The sequence below is a fragment of the Palaemon carinicauda genome, chromosome 27 (genome assembly GCF_036898095.1).
Source record: "Palaemon carinicauda isolate YSFRI2023 chromosome 27, ASM3689809v2, whole genome shotgun sequence".
Classification (NCBI taxonomy): Eukaryota; Metazoa; Arthropoda; class Malacostraca; order Decapoda; family Palaemonidae; genus Palaemon; species Palaemon carinicauda.
The window spans coordinates 79,886,380-79,905,451 of NC_090751.1; the positions used below are offsets into that span (position 1 = coordinate 79,886,380).

Below are 19,072 nucleotides of genomic sequence, written 5' to 3' on the forward strand. Positions count from 1 at the left end.
CTTGCTGAACGAAGAGACACATCATCGGCCTGTAAGATTTGCAGTGATTAGTGATGGAGGAGGGGGTTTGCTCTCCAAAATATACGGTGTATATCATTCATGTCTATATTAGTGTCTGCCAACGAGAAATAAGGATCAAAGGGAAAACCAACTTACATCATCGTTCAGTAGAATTGACGACACTCGTAACAGAGCGAGCACAAATCCGGGAACCAGACCATGTATTGGGCCTGTCCCGGTTCCTGGATAAAGGGAATGGAGCAGTGCGCACGAGACCGGCAGAGGTCATGCCCAAAGGGGTCGTTGAACGAGGCAGAGCATCATTCAGCAGTACAACGGGCCTTCTGTAAAAGAAAGGAGACACGAGTCTGGTGTTTCTTGAAACTCTGATAAGGGGATAAAAACCCTATTATTCTAGAGTTCCGGCACTCACTGAATTCCCTAAGCACCAATATTGCATTGACCGAACAACCGAATATTACTTTTAAGATGATAGCGCCCCATACCATTGTTGGCACTTCAATATTCAATTGTTTGTATATTTGTAATGCACCTAATGTCTGTTAATGACATAAGGATAAATAACTTAAAGCAATCTGCCGACCTCCAAGGGTCGGGGAAGCAGTGACATGCCCTTAAAATAAATATAAACACCAGCCTTAGCTAAAAGCAAGGCAAATATAAGTGTGAAGTGTATGGGCGACCTCCGGGGAAGCCGGAGCCTTAGCTAAAGGCCAGGCAAATATAAGTGTGAAGTGTATGGGCGACCTCCGGTGAAGCCGGAGCGTAATGAGATGTCCTGAATAAAGCAGCCTTAGCTAAAGGCAAGGCAAATATAAGTGTGAAGTGTATGGGCGACCTCCGGTGACGCCGGAGGATAATGAGATGCCCTGAATAATTCAATTGTGGCTAATAATTTGATTCAATTGTGGCTAATAATTCAATTGTGAAAGATAAAAAGCTAAGCCACAGCTAAAGGCTAAAGCTTAGATCATAGCAAAGCGTATTTACGATCTCCGGTGAGGCCGGAGGGAGAAGAAAGGTCCTGAATAATTATTGTGAATAAAAACACAATTGTAATAACAATGGCTATTGTGGATATGGCCGTGGCCTGAGACCGCAGTAAGGGCCACCGGAGGGTCGTATCTAAACAATATGAAGCCCGTCCCATGTAGTAAACAATTTATAAATATAACAATAGAACGAAAGTCATTGAGAATCCCTCATGGCGGAGTAGAACTCAAGGCGGAGTGGAAAACGTTCATAACTACTCCCGAGCCGTAACGGGGAGAGGACGAAACACGGACCTAAAATAACGCTAACAATTGAAAAGTCACCAAAAATAAATAACTCTTAAGTTATCATCCACCCAGAGGGGGAGAGGTGAGGGAGGGAGAACCCGTTGAACGCACAAAACGGAAAACGGGAAATCCGCTCGCCCACCGGAGCTAAGAAAGAAAACGAGAGAAAGGGGTAACTCGCGACTGCGAACAGAAAACGGGGACCCCAAGCTCTCGCTCTCTTGGACAATATCAGGACTAAAAATCACACAACACTATTATAAACGTATAAAATAAAAATGTACATCAATATAAAACTACGATCGAAGAATAGCATCTGCTAAAACTTAAAATAAATAGCACAGTCAAGTGACGAACGCCTCGGAGGGGCGGGTACTAAACAATAACAAAGCTAGATCGCTATCTCGTTCGTAGGCTGGACTTGCTAGCAAAAAGTGCCATGAGCATAAAAACAAAAATAATAACTGTTCTAAAGGCATAAGGCCAGGGACTTAACCAAGAACCTAAGTGACAGAGTACTAAACGGGCAGACAAAGATGAATTCCCAAACAAGTGAACAAATAATGGCTGCCGTGAAGGGCCAGAAGGGAATAATAAAACAGACTATACTGGATATAAAACCAAAGCCCGGTACTATAAAAAGCTGTCAAAACAAACTAAGGTACTAACATTGGAATGTGTGAAGATGGAGCTTCGACATGACAAAATAAATCCACGATTGATAAAAAAGGTCGAGAGCACCACAAAAAAATTCAACACTTAAAGAGTCCAAAAGGAAGGATGTGGTTCAGATGGCGCTCGCGTCGTGGCGTGGGTGTGTGGCGCTGGGGGTTGGCTAGGGCCTTTGTATCGGCCCATCCCTTTGACGAAGGAATTAACTAAATGGAAGACAACCTGTGAAGAGTGGATTTCACGCGCCTTTGCTTTATACACGACACCCAAAAGGTGCTCGCGCGAGGGTTGTAACCTCAGCATTCCATGCTTTTATCTTTCTCTGGTATAATTTAAAGGTTTTATCAGAGAAGATATATAAGAAGGACTCTTTTCACCGGCCGCCACAGGTCGACCCAGAAAAGTGGCTTATTGAGAAAGCTCAAGAGTTTAGGTGATCAATCTCTGGAAGAATTTTATAATTCTTTCAATCTACTGCACCTGGTTTCGATTATTATTCTACTATCAGAGTCTTCGGCTAACTTTCCTCTTAATTTGCTTTAAAATAATTTGCATCTATTAAATTTCTTATTCATTATTACGTTAAAACTTTTGGCACTTGTTCAGTTCTTTATGCATGTTGTACAAGGTTTTTTATAATTCACACCATTTGCACGCATGCAATTAATCAAGTTTTGCCTTCTCCAGCATAACATTTAACACCGCATTCTAGAAATTTTATTCCAGCAGTGACCCAATACGTGGAATAATCTTCCTAATCCCGCAGTTGAATCAGTGAAACTTACAGATGTTGCAAACTTTGTTGAACATTTTGACACTTCTCCATAAGATATATATGACAGGTTTATTTTAATGTTATTACTCAAGATATACTTTTAATTTACTACCTGCACTCAATTTGTTTTCTTATATGCTCTTTCACTGGACTATCTTCCCTGTGAACATTAGGGCTTGTAGCATAATCCTTTCCCAACTTCCAGTTTTATAATAGCAATTCGAATATGACAAAAGAATTATATATATTCTGATAAAAAACCATGGATGAATAGCAGTTTGCACAATAATAAATTTTCTTAGGAACAAAGACTACACAAGTTTTATTAGCACAAAAATGAAGGAACATTGCATAGAGGAAACTGACAGTTAAGAGTAAGACATATGAGAGTATGTTGTAAAAGACACTGCATACACATTAATGCATATAATTATACAAAACGGCAAAACACTTTTTTCTTAAGATGAGATAATAGTTTGTCTGTGAGTAGAGTATGTAGCTGCTTATGAAGTTAGGTTTGCAGGTGACTGTATGGGTGAAAGTGTTGCTATGGGCAACCCTTCCTTCATAACTCCTGCAGGCTAACCACGTGCGGCTAACCACGTGCATTTACCATTTCCATAGTGTTATCAAATGCAACTGAGCGAGCAAGCCTCAACAATAAGAGCAATCTCAAGTTTATAGTTGGTTCTTAATCTGGCGAGGGTGTCCCTGCTTGCAAGGGCAATATTGGTAGTATTCTCCACTCCCTCTCCCTTCGTATCTGTTGCTAGCGACTTTCTACCTTGAAAGTCGTGTAGCTGCCTCCCAAGAAGGTCTGCACAGATGACTAGTCCATGCCCTGCAGAGGGGTGTTTTGATATACTGAAGTAATGACATTAAAGCCTTGTCACAGTCTTGAGTGCAAGCTGGCCCTGTTTTGTCTCATTTCATTTGCCAGTTTTGATGGGTGCTTATGCTCTATCAGTGGAGTATGGGTAGTGGGCTGTCAACTTGCCATGGTTCCAAACCTCCTGAAGGATGTCTCTTTGCTGATTAGATTTTCCCAGCCATCAGTTGAAACCTGTTACTATAACCTCCATCATATGAAATATGCTCCTACAGTTTTTTTAGAGTATCTTTCAAGAGATACCATTGAGGAAGTGAAATTTCCAACTAACATTTTGGACTATTTGCGTAAGTCATAGAATTCTGGCCATAATATTGGAGTCAGCCAGCCACTGCACATTGGAATGGGTATACAGTGAGCTAATACAAAGTTTCTAATAGCTGTGTTGAGTATTAAATGATGGGTACCTTAACCTGAAGGCCACCACTTTTTTCTTGCCCGGTTGAGAGCAATTTTGGCAGTAGAATTATTTTCTTTCCATTTTAACCAGAATTATCTTGCATTTAAGATCTCTTCAGGGTTTTTTTCAATCAAATATTTTCTCCAATTTGCAATGCTAAATGACGATACAGAGATTGGAGCATCTCCGTAAAAGCAATTCAGTCTTCTAAAGACATCATACCAATGCCAAAGCCTCTCCAACCGCTGCATTACCTTCACCTGCTCCTGCACAAGGCAGCCCACAAATCATCTTTGCAACAGAAGGAGACTTCAGTTGGTGCATTACCAAAAACTAACCCTATGCCCCCTTTACTCCAGTCATTATTGCAGCCATGGGGCTTAACTTTAGTATGGAGTCATCACATGCTAATAGACACACACCAACCTGGCCTTGTTTAAAAATATGTTGCAGCATTTTAACCCATTGCATTAGTTTTGCCTTTGATTTTTTAGCTGTTCAAATAAGGGCTCAATGGTTAGAGAAGTTGTAAGGTACAGTGCTAACTAAATGTATCAAATTTCTTTGCACAGACAATTAATAGATTACATATAAATCTAAGAAAACCGAGGGGTATAAATGTCAAGAGGTGGGTATTCCCATAGAATTTAAAAAAAAAAAAATATATATATCAAAACTTCCCTAATATTTTATTTGGATATTGGAAATAAATTCTTATCTATTGAAAAGGAGATACCCATTCTAGTTAAGCTTTTCCTCATCTCTTATCTTCCAGTCCTCATAAATGGTATACTAAAAGTTTACTAGTCCTTACCTTATGCCTACCTTGAACAAGAACCTTTAACTGTGAAAAGACATTATTATTTGCTAAGCTACAACCCTAGTTTGAAAAGCAGGAAGCTTTAAGCCCAGAGGCCACAACAGGGAAAATAGCCCAGTGAGGAATGGAAACACTGAAAATTAAAAATTTTAAGAACAGTAACATTAAAATATTTTTTTCCTATATAAACTATAAAAACTTAATCAAAACAAGAGGAAGAGAAATTGGATAGAATAGTGTGCCCGAGTGTACCCTCAAGCAAGAGAACTAACCCAAGACAGTGTAAGACTATGATACAGAGGCTATGGCACTACCCAAGACTAGAGAACAATGGTTTGATTTTGGAGTGTCCCTCTTCTAGAACGCTGCTTACACAGCTAAGTGTCTTCTACCCTTACTTGAGGAAAATAGCCACTGTACAATTTCAGTGCAGTAGTTAACCCCTTGGTTGAAGAAGAATTGTTTGGTAATCTGTGTTGTCAGGTGTATGAGGATAGGAGAATCTGTAAAGAATAGGCCAGACTATTCGGTGTATTTGTAGGCAAAGGGAAAGAACTGTAACTAGAGACAAGTATTCAATGTAGTACTGTCTGGCCAGTCAAAGGACCCAATAACTCTCAATGGGCAGTTGGTGCCCTGGCCAACCTAGTACCTTTATTTCGGTAGCTGGTATACTGTACTAGTATTGTTGCAAAAACTGAATAGAGGTAAGCTTAAGTGAGCCTGCATAAGACCAATTAACATTGCCATCAAACTATGCAATTTGCAATGATACTTTTAAAGGATTTATCTAATATAGACTATTCCACAGGAACCACACCATTTATATATGAAATAAGTGGTTGCTCATGAGTGCTTAATTTAGCAAGTTAAATTAGGATCCACACATCAAGTCTTCTAGTCTGAACCCAGTGGTCAAAAAAAAAAAAAAAAACTGAAATTCCACAGGAACCACATTTATATATGAAGTGGTTTCTCACGAGTTCTTAATTTAGCAAGCGGAGTTAAATTAGGATCCACACAACCAGTCTTCGACTCAATCCAGTGGTCAAAATGAATCCAGTGGTCAAAAAGAATAGATCAAATTTCGAATTAGTGAGGGGTTTCACAGTAGAAGGACCTAAAGTAAATATGGTGCTCGCCATGTGCTGCATACCATCAAAACGCTCACTAATTGGTGCACTCAAACCATTGGGTAAAAAGAGTTTGGTTAGGGTTTGACACTGCCTTGGGCAGATTATGAAAAATATTTTTCAAGGCCCAAAGACACTTACCTTTATGAACTAAAAAACAGCCAAATATGACCAGAGTAAGAATTTCATAACTATGAAAGTCTTAGAGCTTTTTAAAGGCTGAAATGACAAAATTCCCACTAAAACCAACAAGCCAAGTCTTTAGATGTTCCCTTGAACTATTAGATTTCTTCTACAGTTGGAGCTTTTAATATTAATATACATAACCAAATTATATACAGTAAAGCCTTTGCATTCATAACAACGATAATACAAATACCAATATGGACCATCCACTGTAAAGAGAATGACGATCTTTATTGCCAAGATACAACACCCCTGAACAATATACAGAGGAGTTGATAAATATAACCAGGAGAGGACATCCTTATAATCACTAACCTAAATATTACAACCTCCACAGTCAGGCAGAAGCAAAGTGTTCACTCATCGACCACACGTTAAAATAAAAAGTCTGTACATTGTACCCATTACAGGGTTATTGCCATTAGTTGCTAGCTTGCCTCAATGCTCTAGCAAGGACATAAGCTTGAGAGAAAATACAAGAAATTTTCAGTTTCGGGCTAAATGTTGATATAAGCCCTTTAGAGGGGAGCAATATGATCATTATGGAGGTGCATAGAACTAATAATAGCAGCCAATAATTTACAATCAGGACAAGCATCCTAATTCAAACAGCTTTACCTCAGAAATACTTACAACACGCTTCAACATTCCCAGTCGGAATCCACAGCCCTTTATTGCACATCAATGGCAAGCAATAGCCTGTCAACTCTGAGCAGTCCGAATACAACTTTCCATCAAATTCACAACCTGCAATGAAAGGATCACTTTGAAATTTTAAATATTGAAATATGAAAACAGTAGGAAAGATTTTTATTTTAATCATCCCAAACATAAATCTTGCATTAACATTTTATACCATAATCTTTCTTTAATAAAGCCCTTGCATCCCAGCGAAAGTTCTAAGAAATCCTGCTGAGATTATGGACTAAATTTCTCAAAATGCTTTGATATAATATATAAAAAGTCAAAATGAATCAATCTTTAAAGAAATGGGTATCCCATTATGGAAGTTTTAATTTTAACTGCAGACATACAAGATGGATAACAAATTTAATCAAACTCTTGGTATTCTTGAACTGTACTTTGAAGTTTAGCAATAATAAAAAAACCAAATCTCCTCCATTTTTCTTAAAATATAGGATCTAAGGTATGACTTTCCCTTTTCTTTTTAATAAAAATTACAAATCGACTGGAAAATGTTGCTTCTCAAACAGATAATTCTACAATGCATTCTCAATAGAGTGAGGGACTTTACATGACAAAATATAAAAGTCATTTACTCTAAGTGATCTCAGAATCAGTACATTGCAAAACTTTGTTGAATACAATGAAAAACTGGGTTCAAAGCAGCTATTGGGCTGTCAGTTTAGTAAATAAGTTTACAGTTTAAGAAGTATGGCTGTATATGACATTTATATGAACGACTGCACTATCAAACCTACTATCTGACTTAGACCATTCTGTATATAATTGGCATTGATTAAAAGAATTTTGACCTTATTGTCTCTTCAGTTAGATTCTTTAAGTACTTTTGAGGCCAAGTAAGTCTCAGTTTATCCTCCCTTCACCACTAAAGTGCTATATAATAAAAGTGTGTGTAAACTTCCTGCCCATTATCACAAAACTTTTGAACAAAATACAATTCCTTCCAATCAAAGTTTGAAATAAAATGCTAAAATGGGTATTGCAGATAGAGATTACCACATAAAGTAAATACCATTCTATTTTATGAATGGATGCGCTCACTTTAGTAGTGCTCCTATAACCTATAACTTGGTAATCAATGTGGTTATATGTACTTTGCTGTGTGATATTTTGGACAAGTGGCTAATTGTGCTGTGAGCCCATTCATCTTTTTAGTGGTTTTAAAGGGTTGGGGGCTTCACTTCCCCTGCCAAATCCTAATGTGTTTTCATTGAAAATATTTCTATTTCAGATGAGCAAAACTGAGCCTATTTACATACGCGTTGAGGCTCTTTTCTGGATCCTGACATTGAAAGTCATTTAATGGTGATATCGTTTATTATAAATAAAGAGTAAAAGGAAATTCAATTAAAGCCATAGAAGCAAAGATGTCGTTAGAAAATTAAATCTTTTAGATGACCTGCTTCTGAAAATCTAAAAATGTTGCTAGCATTGTAAGATATGTCAAAGAATCTTGGCAAGGATGAACCTCCCATCCTCACCTCGAGCCTCAAACATGTCTTTCTGTGCTTTAAGTGGGGCATTCAGTTAACAAATGCCTCACTGTCAAGTCAATATGGTTGATGTTGGCCAGAAAGCAAAACTCACGAGTCATCCGAGTGTGACCAATGCGGGGACAAAAAATTAGTCCCCCACTTTCAGGGCATCCCGTTATACGTCCATCTTACTTTCAATTAAACCATGACAATACTGTTGCCAAGTATCAAATATATTCATTGACTGAAGTTAAGAAATCATTATAAGAAATGGGATACCTTCTTGGGAGCAACTGGGCTGCAGCATTTTTGCCAGTGAACCTGCCTTCTCATTTCCAGACACACCTAAGTGTGCCAGAACCCAACAAAACCGAACTGTTTTACATTTCATGCCAATAATTAAAAGCCCCTAAAATTTTTAAACCAAAGGATTATTGGAATTAAAAACTTCTAAACCTTGTAGGACAATTATTGCATCCCTAAAATTGGTAAAATTGTCCTCGTCCTTTAACACTATCCTCTCAATAGCGGTTAGTAGGCCATATAATTTGGCAGTAAATTTAGAGGATGGTAAAAAAGTGCACCTCTACAAATAAAAGCATGACTATATACTCCAAATCCAATGCTTGCATCAGATTTAGAGCAATCAGTATATAAAGGTAATTCCCTGTGTTCAACATGATCCATAAAAGAGCAACCAAGCCTCTAAGTCAAGTCATGTTATTTTTTATACCAATGAAATATATACAAAAAGAGATGTCCAGTAATTTCCATGGAGGGGTTGATATCCTATATGGGAGCACTTTATTTTTACCTATATCTTGACTAAATGTTTTCACATGGAAACCATAAGCTTGAGGAGATTTTCGGTGCAACTTTAATTATTTGTAATGTCTTACAAGGTTTGCAGTCTGACAAGCTAAAGAATTAGTGTGTCTTTGCAACCTAAACCAATACTGAACAATAGAAGACTTTCAGTAAAGATCTAAAGGTACCTCTCCAACGTTAACAAGGAAGCTTGGGATAGGCGAAGTTCTAAAGACTCCTGTGGACAATATGATACCAGCATGATGTATAGAATCCAAAACTTTTAATCAACTTGGGGTGGCTGAGGAGTATATTTCAAACCCATAACTAATTTTTGAAAAAATTTAGGTTTGCGGTCTGCCCCCAAGATGTATGGGACCAAAAAACTTAAAAGATTCAGAGCCTAAAGACATTTTACTTTCAAGGCTTCAGTAAGGAACCCTTTCTAGCCTACATGCAATTATAAATACCAATGCAAAAATATATAGCTTCACTTACACATAGGATCCATTCACCTTTAATTTATATATCCGGTCTGAATGTACTCCCCAGACAAGACAGATGTGGATGACAACAGTTTTGCTTGTCGAAAACTTAAATCCATTCATATCAGCCCACTGGATAATCAATTTAAAAGTTGCAGTTTTCGCTCAGCCATTACCACTCTAGCTCCAGCAAATGATCGAGATCTATAAATTTTTTGAGTATCTTTGGGAATGACTAAGGATATCCCATTAATGGCTGGTGCAAATAGGATTACACTTAGCACACTACTCTGGGAAACTCCCTCTTCCTGACATTTCCTCTGATAGAATATCCCCCATTCTAACTTAAATTCTGTGAAATAAATGATTGAATGAACAATGGTAGCTCTCCTCTTAATCCCAATTTATATATGGTTTTAAACAGGGCTGGGGAGTCGGGACTCTGAACATCCAACTCAGACTCCAACTCCCATAATTTTTTAGAACCGACAAACTCCAATTTAAAAAAAAATAAGAAATAAATATTTATATAATTTTCTTATTTTATGTTGCCTATTAGTCAAAAGAGCATTTCATCATTACTAGCCTAGCAAGTAATTGCTTTATTGAAAACATTTCACGTAATTTCTTGGATTCAGCTTTTCCTAGGTTACACGAAATTGTAATGATAACGCCCGTCATTTCGAGATGTCTACATATAAACGACTTAATTCTAAAATAATTCATATACGTGCTGTATAAAACTATGAATCAGTAACTACCACCTTTTAATGGTTAATGGTGATTAAATGAAGAATTAATCATGAAATGAACTTTATGTCCAGAGACTCGTGCGTGGAGAGAACAGCTGATCGCAAGTATAATATTGTTTTGGTTTGGCTTATGGTTATGGATGAGAGATGGCAGGAGCTATGGGTTTCCCAGTGACTGCCTTTATTCGATAGTGTTAAAGAAAACGGTGGGTAATATGAAACTTTTTTTGGAGAGACTTTGAAAAAATGTGACTTAGGATACCAAAAGAGAATATTTCTCCAGCGCAAAGATTTCATTTTTGAGGAGTGAGTCGGTGGAATTTTACTGACTCCGACTCCTCTAGTCCATAAATTGGCCTCGACTCTTGACTCCTCGACTCAAGACTCCCCAGCCCTGGTTTTAATTATACCATATCCCCATGCAATATCTTATGCCTTTTCAAGGTATTAAAGAAAAATAAGAAATAAAAGACTGGATACAAAAGCTTCACAAATAGAGGATTCCAGTCTCATCACACCAGTGGTCGAGTGCATTATTCTAAATTGACAATGGTGATGAAATGCCCATCTTCTCCAGGTACCATATCAGTCTTGCATTGACCATCTTCTCCATGATCTTATATAAACAAAATGTCAATGCAAATGGTCGATAGTTTGCAAATAAAAACATCCTTACTGGGTTTTAAAAAGGCTAAAAGAATGGCTAGTTCCCAAACACACTCACTAAGATCATGTCATTCTGTTAATAATGGTTAAAGTAAATACCTTGGTATTATCAGGTATATGTTTAATCATTGTATACAAATTCCATTAGGTCCACGGGGCAGTATCATTACACGTAACTGCGGAATCAAATTCTCTTTCAGTAAAAGAAAATCACTTTCCTTCCTGTTGCAAAATTCAAAATTTTCTTTTCTTCAAAGCTCCAACATAGAGGACAAGGAGCTGCTTCACACTTACAGGATACATTTGAGAAATACATCCACAGCATTGCTAACCTCAGTGGTTGTGGGTTTGGGGTGAAATTGCCCGCTATCTATATACCACACGGAAAATGGGGTGGTGGTGTTCTGTTAATAATTATTATTATTAATTGCTAAGCTACAACCCTAGTTGGAAAATCAGAATGCTATAAGCCCAGGGGGCTCCAACAGGGAAAATTAAGTTAAGACGCACAAGACTGGTGCCTAGTTTTTTTATGGCACGAAGGAATTGTGCTCTGCATTTCTTTTATATAAATTCTCCTCGATACGACGTCTGAGCAATCCAGTTAAAGACCTACTTGTGGCTCTGAGCAGTATAGTTCTGAAGACTACCAGGCAATCTCTGTAAAGATGGGCTACTATTGGAGTTTGTAATGATTGGTGCATGATCACTAGTATGCCAATCATCTAATGTCCTTCAATCAAAATCAAGAAGGCAATTAGAGCTAGCGATTGATAGGTCAATGCACGACAAGGTACCTGTCTGAACATACAAGTGCGCGGGCTCGGTATCAAGTAGTCCGACTTCTTTTTCCACAATTTATGATCTAATATCATCCTTTGTGTTTGCTAAAACAATCACCCCATTAAGGATGTCTTCTATTAAAATCCCCAAACAAGAGGAAAGGTTGCAGAGTTGTTAAATCCCCTCTACAAATCATTATACGAGATGTCATTAGGAGACAAATAAAGAGCAAATTGAGTTTTCTCCCTTATCAGTTTGTACGCCTGCAGATGGGTACAAATTGGTAAAGATATTTGGGTAACATCAAGCAAACGTAAGCAAGACTTCCACAATAGCTCCCCCGTTTGTTGATCGTATGGTGTCCTATAGCTATTAACATCATGCTTGCTCTCCTGTAGACATACAAATATAGGGGAGTGCTCATGAATAAGTTGCTTAATTTCTTCATATTTGGCCCTTAATCTCTGAAAATTCCATTGCAAAATGGAGGGGAAAACAATGGGTTATTTTCTGGAAGACATCTTGGAAGGGGTCTTCCCGTTGACAGTTTTTGATTTGACTATTTCCTGTAGGTTCCTTAAGTGAGGGGTCTTGCTAAATTAGGTTTTATATTAACCTTTTCAATGTTCTTTTTACTAAATCTATGAGGTAGTAAGTTGGCCAGGGTACCTGCCACCCGTTGAGATATTACCGCTAGTGTTATGGGGTCCTTTTACAAGCCAGACAGTACTACAGTACATTGAATCCTTTACTCATGTTACGGTTAATTTTCCCTTTGCCTACACACACCAAATAGTCTGGCCTATTCTTTACATATTCTCCTCTGTCCTCATACATCTGACAACACTGTTGCCAAACAATTTTCCACCCAAGGAATTACTGCCCTGTAATTGTTCAGTGGTTACTTTCCTCTCGGAAAGGGTAGAAGACACACTAGCTATGGTAAGCAGCTCTTCTAGGAAAAGGACACTCCCAAAATCAAACCATTGTTCTCTAGTTTTGGGTAGTGCCATAGCCTCTGTACCATGGTCTTTCACTATCTTCGGTTAGAGTTCTCTTGCTAGAGAGTACATTCGGGCACACTAGTCTATCTTATTTTTCTTTCTCTTGTTTTGTTAAGTTTGTATAGTTCGTATAAGATATAATTATAATTTACTGTTCCTAAAATAAATCTAATTTTTCCTTGGTTCCTTTCCTCACTGGGCTATTTTCCCTGTTGGATCCCCTGGGCTTATAGCATCCTGTTTTTTCAACTTGGGTTGTAGCTTAGCAATAATAATTCTTGAGGGGGATGATGTACCACAACTTCAATTGTTGATTGATTCAAGTAGTCTTCTAGTTGATCTGAAAAAATCAACAGACAGCACATCATATCTATCATATATTTGATATAACTTTGGATTTTTTGATGGATGGGGGCGAGAGAGATGGAGGTCTCGCTCTATTCCTATGAAAAATTGAGGATTTTTCAGGTTCTGGAGTTTTCCCCACAACATGTGCACCTGTTAATTTTCGTGAAACCTCCATCAAATCAGGCAAAGATAAAGCCTGAGAAGTTAGTATTATCCTTTGTAATGGGGGACAAAGGTTTAATAAATGGGCAAATCCATAGGAGTGATATTCATGCCCTATCATGCAGCATTTTATCAGAAGATGGAGAATTTCTTTTTTGTGGAATACTGGCAGTAATAGATGGGTTGGATCGATTGATTTATGAAATTTATGGCCCGAAGCCAAACGCCAGAGCCGCAAGGCCATTCAGCACATATATATCTTTTAGAATGGAATATAAGTATATAAATAAAAGTAAAACAATTGAATTAAATCTATACAACAGATTAAAATTCAAAATCACAATAAAACCAACAAGTTAAGATTTAAAATCACAATAAAACCATAGATCTACAACTCAAAAATATACCAATTTCTTTTAAAAACTGTACAACCTGTAGTCTCGCCTACAATTTCCCCAAGGGACAGTGATTGAATTACTTTTTCTATGTTGACATCTAAAAACAGGACAGGACACTAAAATATGTTCAACGGTTATATCTACTTGGCAAGCAGAGCAGCGAGGAGCCAGCCTATCCGCCCCATTTGCCATCAGATACCTACAAGTATGTGTGCGCTCTATACGTAAACATGTTAAAACAATGCTAGATCTTCTGTCCACCTGTAAATGCGACCATGGCTGGATAAAAGGCCTAATTGACTAATTTAGAATTATTATTCAAATCATACCAGTGGGCCTGCCACTTGTCTCTACAATAAAACCTAATACTACTTTTAAAATCTGATACTGGGACACCCATGCTGGAAATGGGATTAAGCCTAGTTGCAGCCTTAGCTGCAATGACTGCTCCAACATGGGACGGAACCCAGCAAAACTTAATCGTAAAATGCTTTCTATTCACTAAAATAGAAAACCAATCTTGCATCTCTTGCACCAAATGATGGCAAGGACTAAATTTCTTAATGTTAATAAAACATTCAATGTGTCGGTAGAAATGGTAAAAATTTTATTAGAAAAATAAAAAATCAATTTCAATGCAGTCAAAACTCACAGTTCTGCCGTAAAAATAGAGGAACTTGACAGAAGCCTATTTTAATCATATTTTCAGTTGTCACTGAGCAAACCACACCATCAGAACTCTTGGAACCATCTGTATAAATGTGATAATCATCATCATGCTCGGAAGAACGAGATAGGAAACTAGTCCTTTAACTGCTCAGCTGAGCTGTTCTTTTTACTATTCATAACCGGACAAATCTCCATCTTACCCCTATTCCAAGGAGGATATTTGGAAGAGGTAATTTCAGCCACTGTAGGGGAAAGTAATCCCACGTCAATAGCCGAGGCTTCTAGCCTTACTTCTAGTCCTAGTTGGTGCTCTATCAACGGATTGCTTTACGAATTTAAAATTTGGGTCGAGTTTAGAGGTAAGAACACGAGACATACCTCAAACCCAACTCTTCCTAACGAATAAAAAGGGGAGGAATCCCTGAATCCACGTATAAACTATCTACAGGTGATGTCCTATACGCAACTGTGAAATTCTTAAAGCCATGTTATGAACTAAAAGTTTTTCTAAAGTGGTTTTTGCATGCAAATCCATATATCTGACATCCATAATCTATTTTACTTAGGCACAATGCCTGGTATATCCTAAACAGGCATTTACTATCAGCTCCCCAGTTGAAAGCAGACAACTTTAAGGATGTTAAGTCTAAGTTTCACATATACCACCTCAATATGATTTTGAGAAAGTTAATTTCTTATCAAATAAAACACCAAGGTACTTTATGCTATCTTCGTATGGTAAAATGGAATGAATGAATGAATGATTTAAAAGTTTTCAGGCATCCTGACATCTAAGGTCATTGACGCCGGTAACATTTACTTTATGTATACAAAAGCAAAAAATTAAATAAAATAAAAAAAGAGTATTCAATTAAAATCATAAAAATTGAATGTCATAAAAGTTAAATATTTTTCAGAAGACCTGCTTCTGAAAGAAATCTAAAAATGCCACTTGCATGGTAGGACACATCATTTCCAAGAATCTTGGCAAGGATGAACCTGCCACCCTCACCTCGAGCCTCAAACAAATATCTATTCCGCAAGATGTTATAATTGGGGCATTCGGTCAACAAATGCCTTACTGTTAGAGGTACTAAACAGTTGTCACAATACGGTTGGTGTTGGCCCTTCAGCAGAAACTCATGTGTCAACCGAGTGTGACCAATACGGAGACGACAAAGAGACTTCTCCCATTTTCGGGGCATCATATTATACCTCCAAGGAGATATGTCATTTGTTACTTCCCTCATTTTATTGTCATCTTGACTATCCCATTGCTGTTGCCATTTATTGCAAACCAATTTCTTGATGTCAGGTAAGAGATCATTACAGGGAATGGGATACCTTCTTGGCAGCAACTCGGATGCAGCCTCCTTAGCCAGTGAATCTGCCTTCTCATTCCCACACACACCTACATGTGCTGGAACCCAACAAAATTGAACTGTTATACCTCTCCGTCCAATAAGTTAAAGCCATTCTAAAATCTTTAAAACTAGAGGGTTATTAGAATTAAAAACTTCCATAGCTTGTAGGACACTCCTTGCATCACTAAAAATTGTAAAATTACCTTCCTTCTCCAACGCTATTTTCTCAATAGCGGTTAATATGCCATACAGTTCGGCAGTAAATATGGAAGCGGTCAGAGGAAGTGCACCTCTACAATTAAAACCATTACTATGTACTCCAAATCCAACGCCAGCATCAGATTTGGAGCCATCAGTATAGATAAAAGTTGTTCCTCTATGTTCTTTAACATGTTCATTAAAAAGAGACCTGGCTTCTATGTCTGACATATTCTTCTTATCTCCAATAAAATATTTACAAAAAGATATCTCTGGTAACTTCCATGGAGGCGTTGATGATACCATGGAGGCGTTGATGATACCTTGAATGGAAGTACCTTATTTCTAATTATATCCAGACTATTTAATAATCGTTTCACCCGAAAGCCATATGGTTGAGGAGATTTTGGGTGCAACTCAAAGTATGATGAGTGTCTTACAAGGCTTGCAGTCTGAAAGGCTAGAGAGTTAGGGAGTCTTTGCAATCTAAACCAATACCGAAGAATGGAAGACATTCGGTAAAGGTCTAGAGGTAACTCTCCAGCATCAACAAGGAGACTTGGGATAGGCGAGGTTTTAAAAGCTCCAGTAGACAATCTAATACCTGCATGATGTATCGAATCTAATACTTTTAACCGGCTTGGGGTGGCTGAAGAATATACCTCACAACCATAACTAATTTTGGAAAAAATCAAGGCCTTGTATAATTTTAAAATAGTATTGCGGTCTGCCCCCCATGATGTATGGGACAATACTTTTAAGATATTAAGAGCTTCAACACATTTAGCTTTTAGCTCTTTTAGGTGAGAAACCCATGTAAGTCTACAGTCAAATATCAAACCTAAAAATTTGGTTTCCGATACACATGGTATCCGTTGACCTTTAATGTATATATCCGGGTCTGGATGTACTCCCCGGATACGACAAAAATGGACAATGGTTGTTTTACTTGTCGAGAACTTAAATCCATTCATGTCAGCCCACTGGATAATTTTATCGATAGAGTTGGATTTTTCTCTCAACCATTGCCATTCTAGTGCCAGCAAATGATATTGAGAGATCATCCACAAATAATGTTGAGAGAACATCCTGGGGAATGGCTGAGGATATCCCATTAATTGCTAGTGCAAAAAGGGTTACACTCAGCACACTACCCTGAGGAACTCCTCCTTCCTGGCACTTACTCTCTGATAGAGTTTCCCCAACTCTCACTTGAAAAACTCTACGTGAAAGAAATGCCTGAATAATTAGTGGCAGCTCTCTTCTCAATCCCAATTCATGAATGGTTTTAAGAATACCATATCTCCATGTGGTATCATATGCCTTTTCAAGGTCAAAAAATACTGTAACATGGTGCTGTTTGGAAGCAAAGGCTTCACAAATAGAAGACTCAAGTCGTATCAACACATCAGTCGTTGAGTGCATTTTTCGGAATCCACATTGAATCGGTGATAAAATACCTTTCTTTTCAAGGTACCATATCAGCCTTGCATTGACCATCTTCTCCATGATTTTACATAAACAAGATGTCAATGCAATAGGACGATAGTTTGCTGCTAACAACTTGTCTTTACCGGGTTTTAAAAATGCTAAAATAATGGCTAGTTCCCAAACACTTGGGTAACTATGATCATGCCATATTCTATTAATAATGCTTAAAATAAATAGCTTTGTATTAAAATGTACATGTCTAATCATTGCATATGGAATTCCATCGGGTCCAGGGGCTGTATCGTTGCAATGAGCAAGTGCGGAATCAAATTCTCTTACAGTGAAAGGAGAATTATACGACTCTTCAGTGCTCCTAAACTGGTGACCAGGGGCTCCTTCCCACTTGCTGGATACATTTGAAAAATGATTAGCCAGGGCATTGCTAACTTCATTTGCTTCAGTTACATACTGGCCATTCACCTTCAACACTGGTGGTGGGTTGGGGGTGAATTTGCCAGCTATCTTTTTTACTTTCCTCCACACAGAAGATGGTGGTGTTCTACTGTTAATGGAGGAAACAAAAGACATCCATGACTGGCGCCTTGCTTCTTTCATGGCACGACGGAACTGTGCTCTACATTTCTTGTACAGTTAAATTATCATCAGTTCTGCGTCTACGCAATCGTGTTAAGAGATCTTCTTGTGGCTCTGTGGAGTGCAGTTAGTTCTGAAGACCACCATGGGACTGGTCGTCGTTTGAATAACCCTGTTGTTTTGGGAATTGAATTGACTCCTGCTGTATGAAGAGTTCCATTCAGTAGGTCTATGGCATCATCAACGCTTTCAAACTGTTCTGCTCTCCCTTCGATTTCGCTTAGCTCGGAAAATTTAACCCAGTCTGCTTTGTCTAGATTCCAACGTGGCGATCTTTGCAAAGGCGGACCCTTGTTGGTGTTTATAATGATTGGTGCATGATCACTAGTATGCCAATCATCTAATGTCCTCCAATCAAAATCAAGAAGGCAGTTTGAGCTTGCAATTGAAAGGTCAATGCATGACAAAGTACCTGTCTGAACATGGAAGTGTGTGGGCTCTCCTGTATTAAGGAGTCCCACATCCTCATTCTCCACAATTGATGAGATAATATTGCCCCTTGTGTTTGCTAAAATATCACCCCATAAAGGATGTCTACCATTCATATCTCCCAGTAAAAGAAAAGGTTGAGGGAGTTGTTGAATGACCTCTGCTAAATCATCATATAAAATATTATCATTTGGAGGTAAGTACAGAGAGCATATTGTATATTATCTCCCTATATCAATTTGTACAACAACTGCCTGCAGGGTTGTACGTATAGACATGGGTATTTGGGGAACATCGACGAATGTACACGAGACTTCCGCCATGGCTCCCTGCTTGTTGATTATATGGTGTTCTATAGCTAACATACTCTCGAGGACTAGGAGTGTTAGAATCAAGCATACTTTCCTATAGACATACAATTATGGGGGAATGCTCATGAATTAGGAGCTTAAGTTCTTCATATTTCGCCCTCATACTCTGACAGTTCCATTGCAAAATGGAGGAGAAAACTATGGATTATTTCTGGAAGACATCTTGGATGAGGTCTTCCCATTAGCAGTTTTCAA

The 19,072-nt window shown here is 38.0% G+C and overlaps 1 protein-coding gene across 1 annotated transcript in view; it reads right to left on the minus strand.

Moving 5' to 3' along the window:
• The window catches only part of LOC137621001 (mucin-2-like), a 121,766-nt gene that overhangs the window by 26,148 nt on the left and 76,546 nt on the right, over window positions 1–19,072 (minus strand). The window contains exon 3 of the mRNA XM_068351441.1: window positions 6,810–6,923. Coding sequence (XP_068207542.1) covers window positions 6,810–6,923 — 114 coding nt within the window. The remainder of the gene's footprint in view (window positions 1–6,809; window positions 6,924–19,072) is intronic.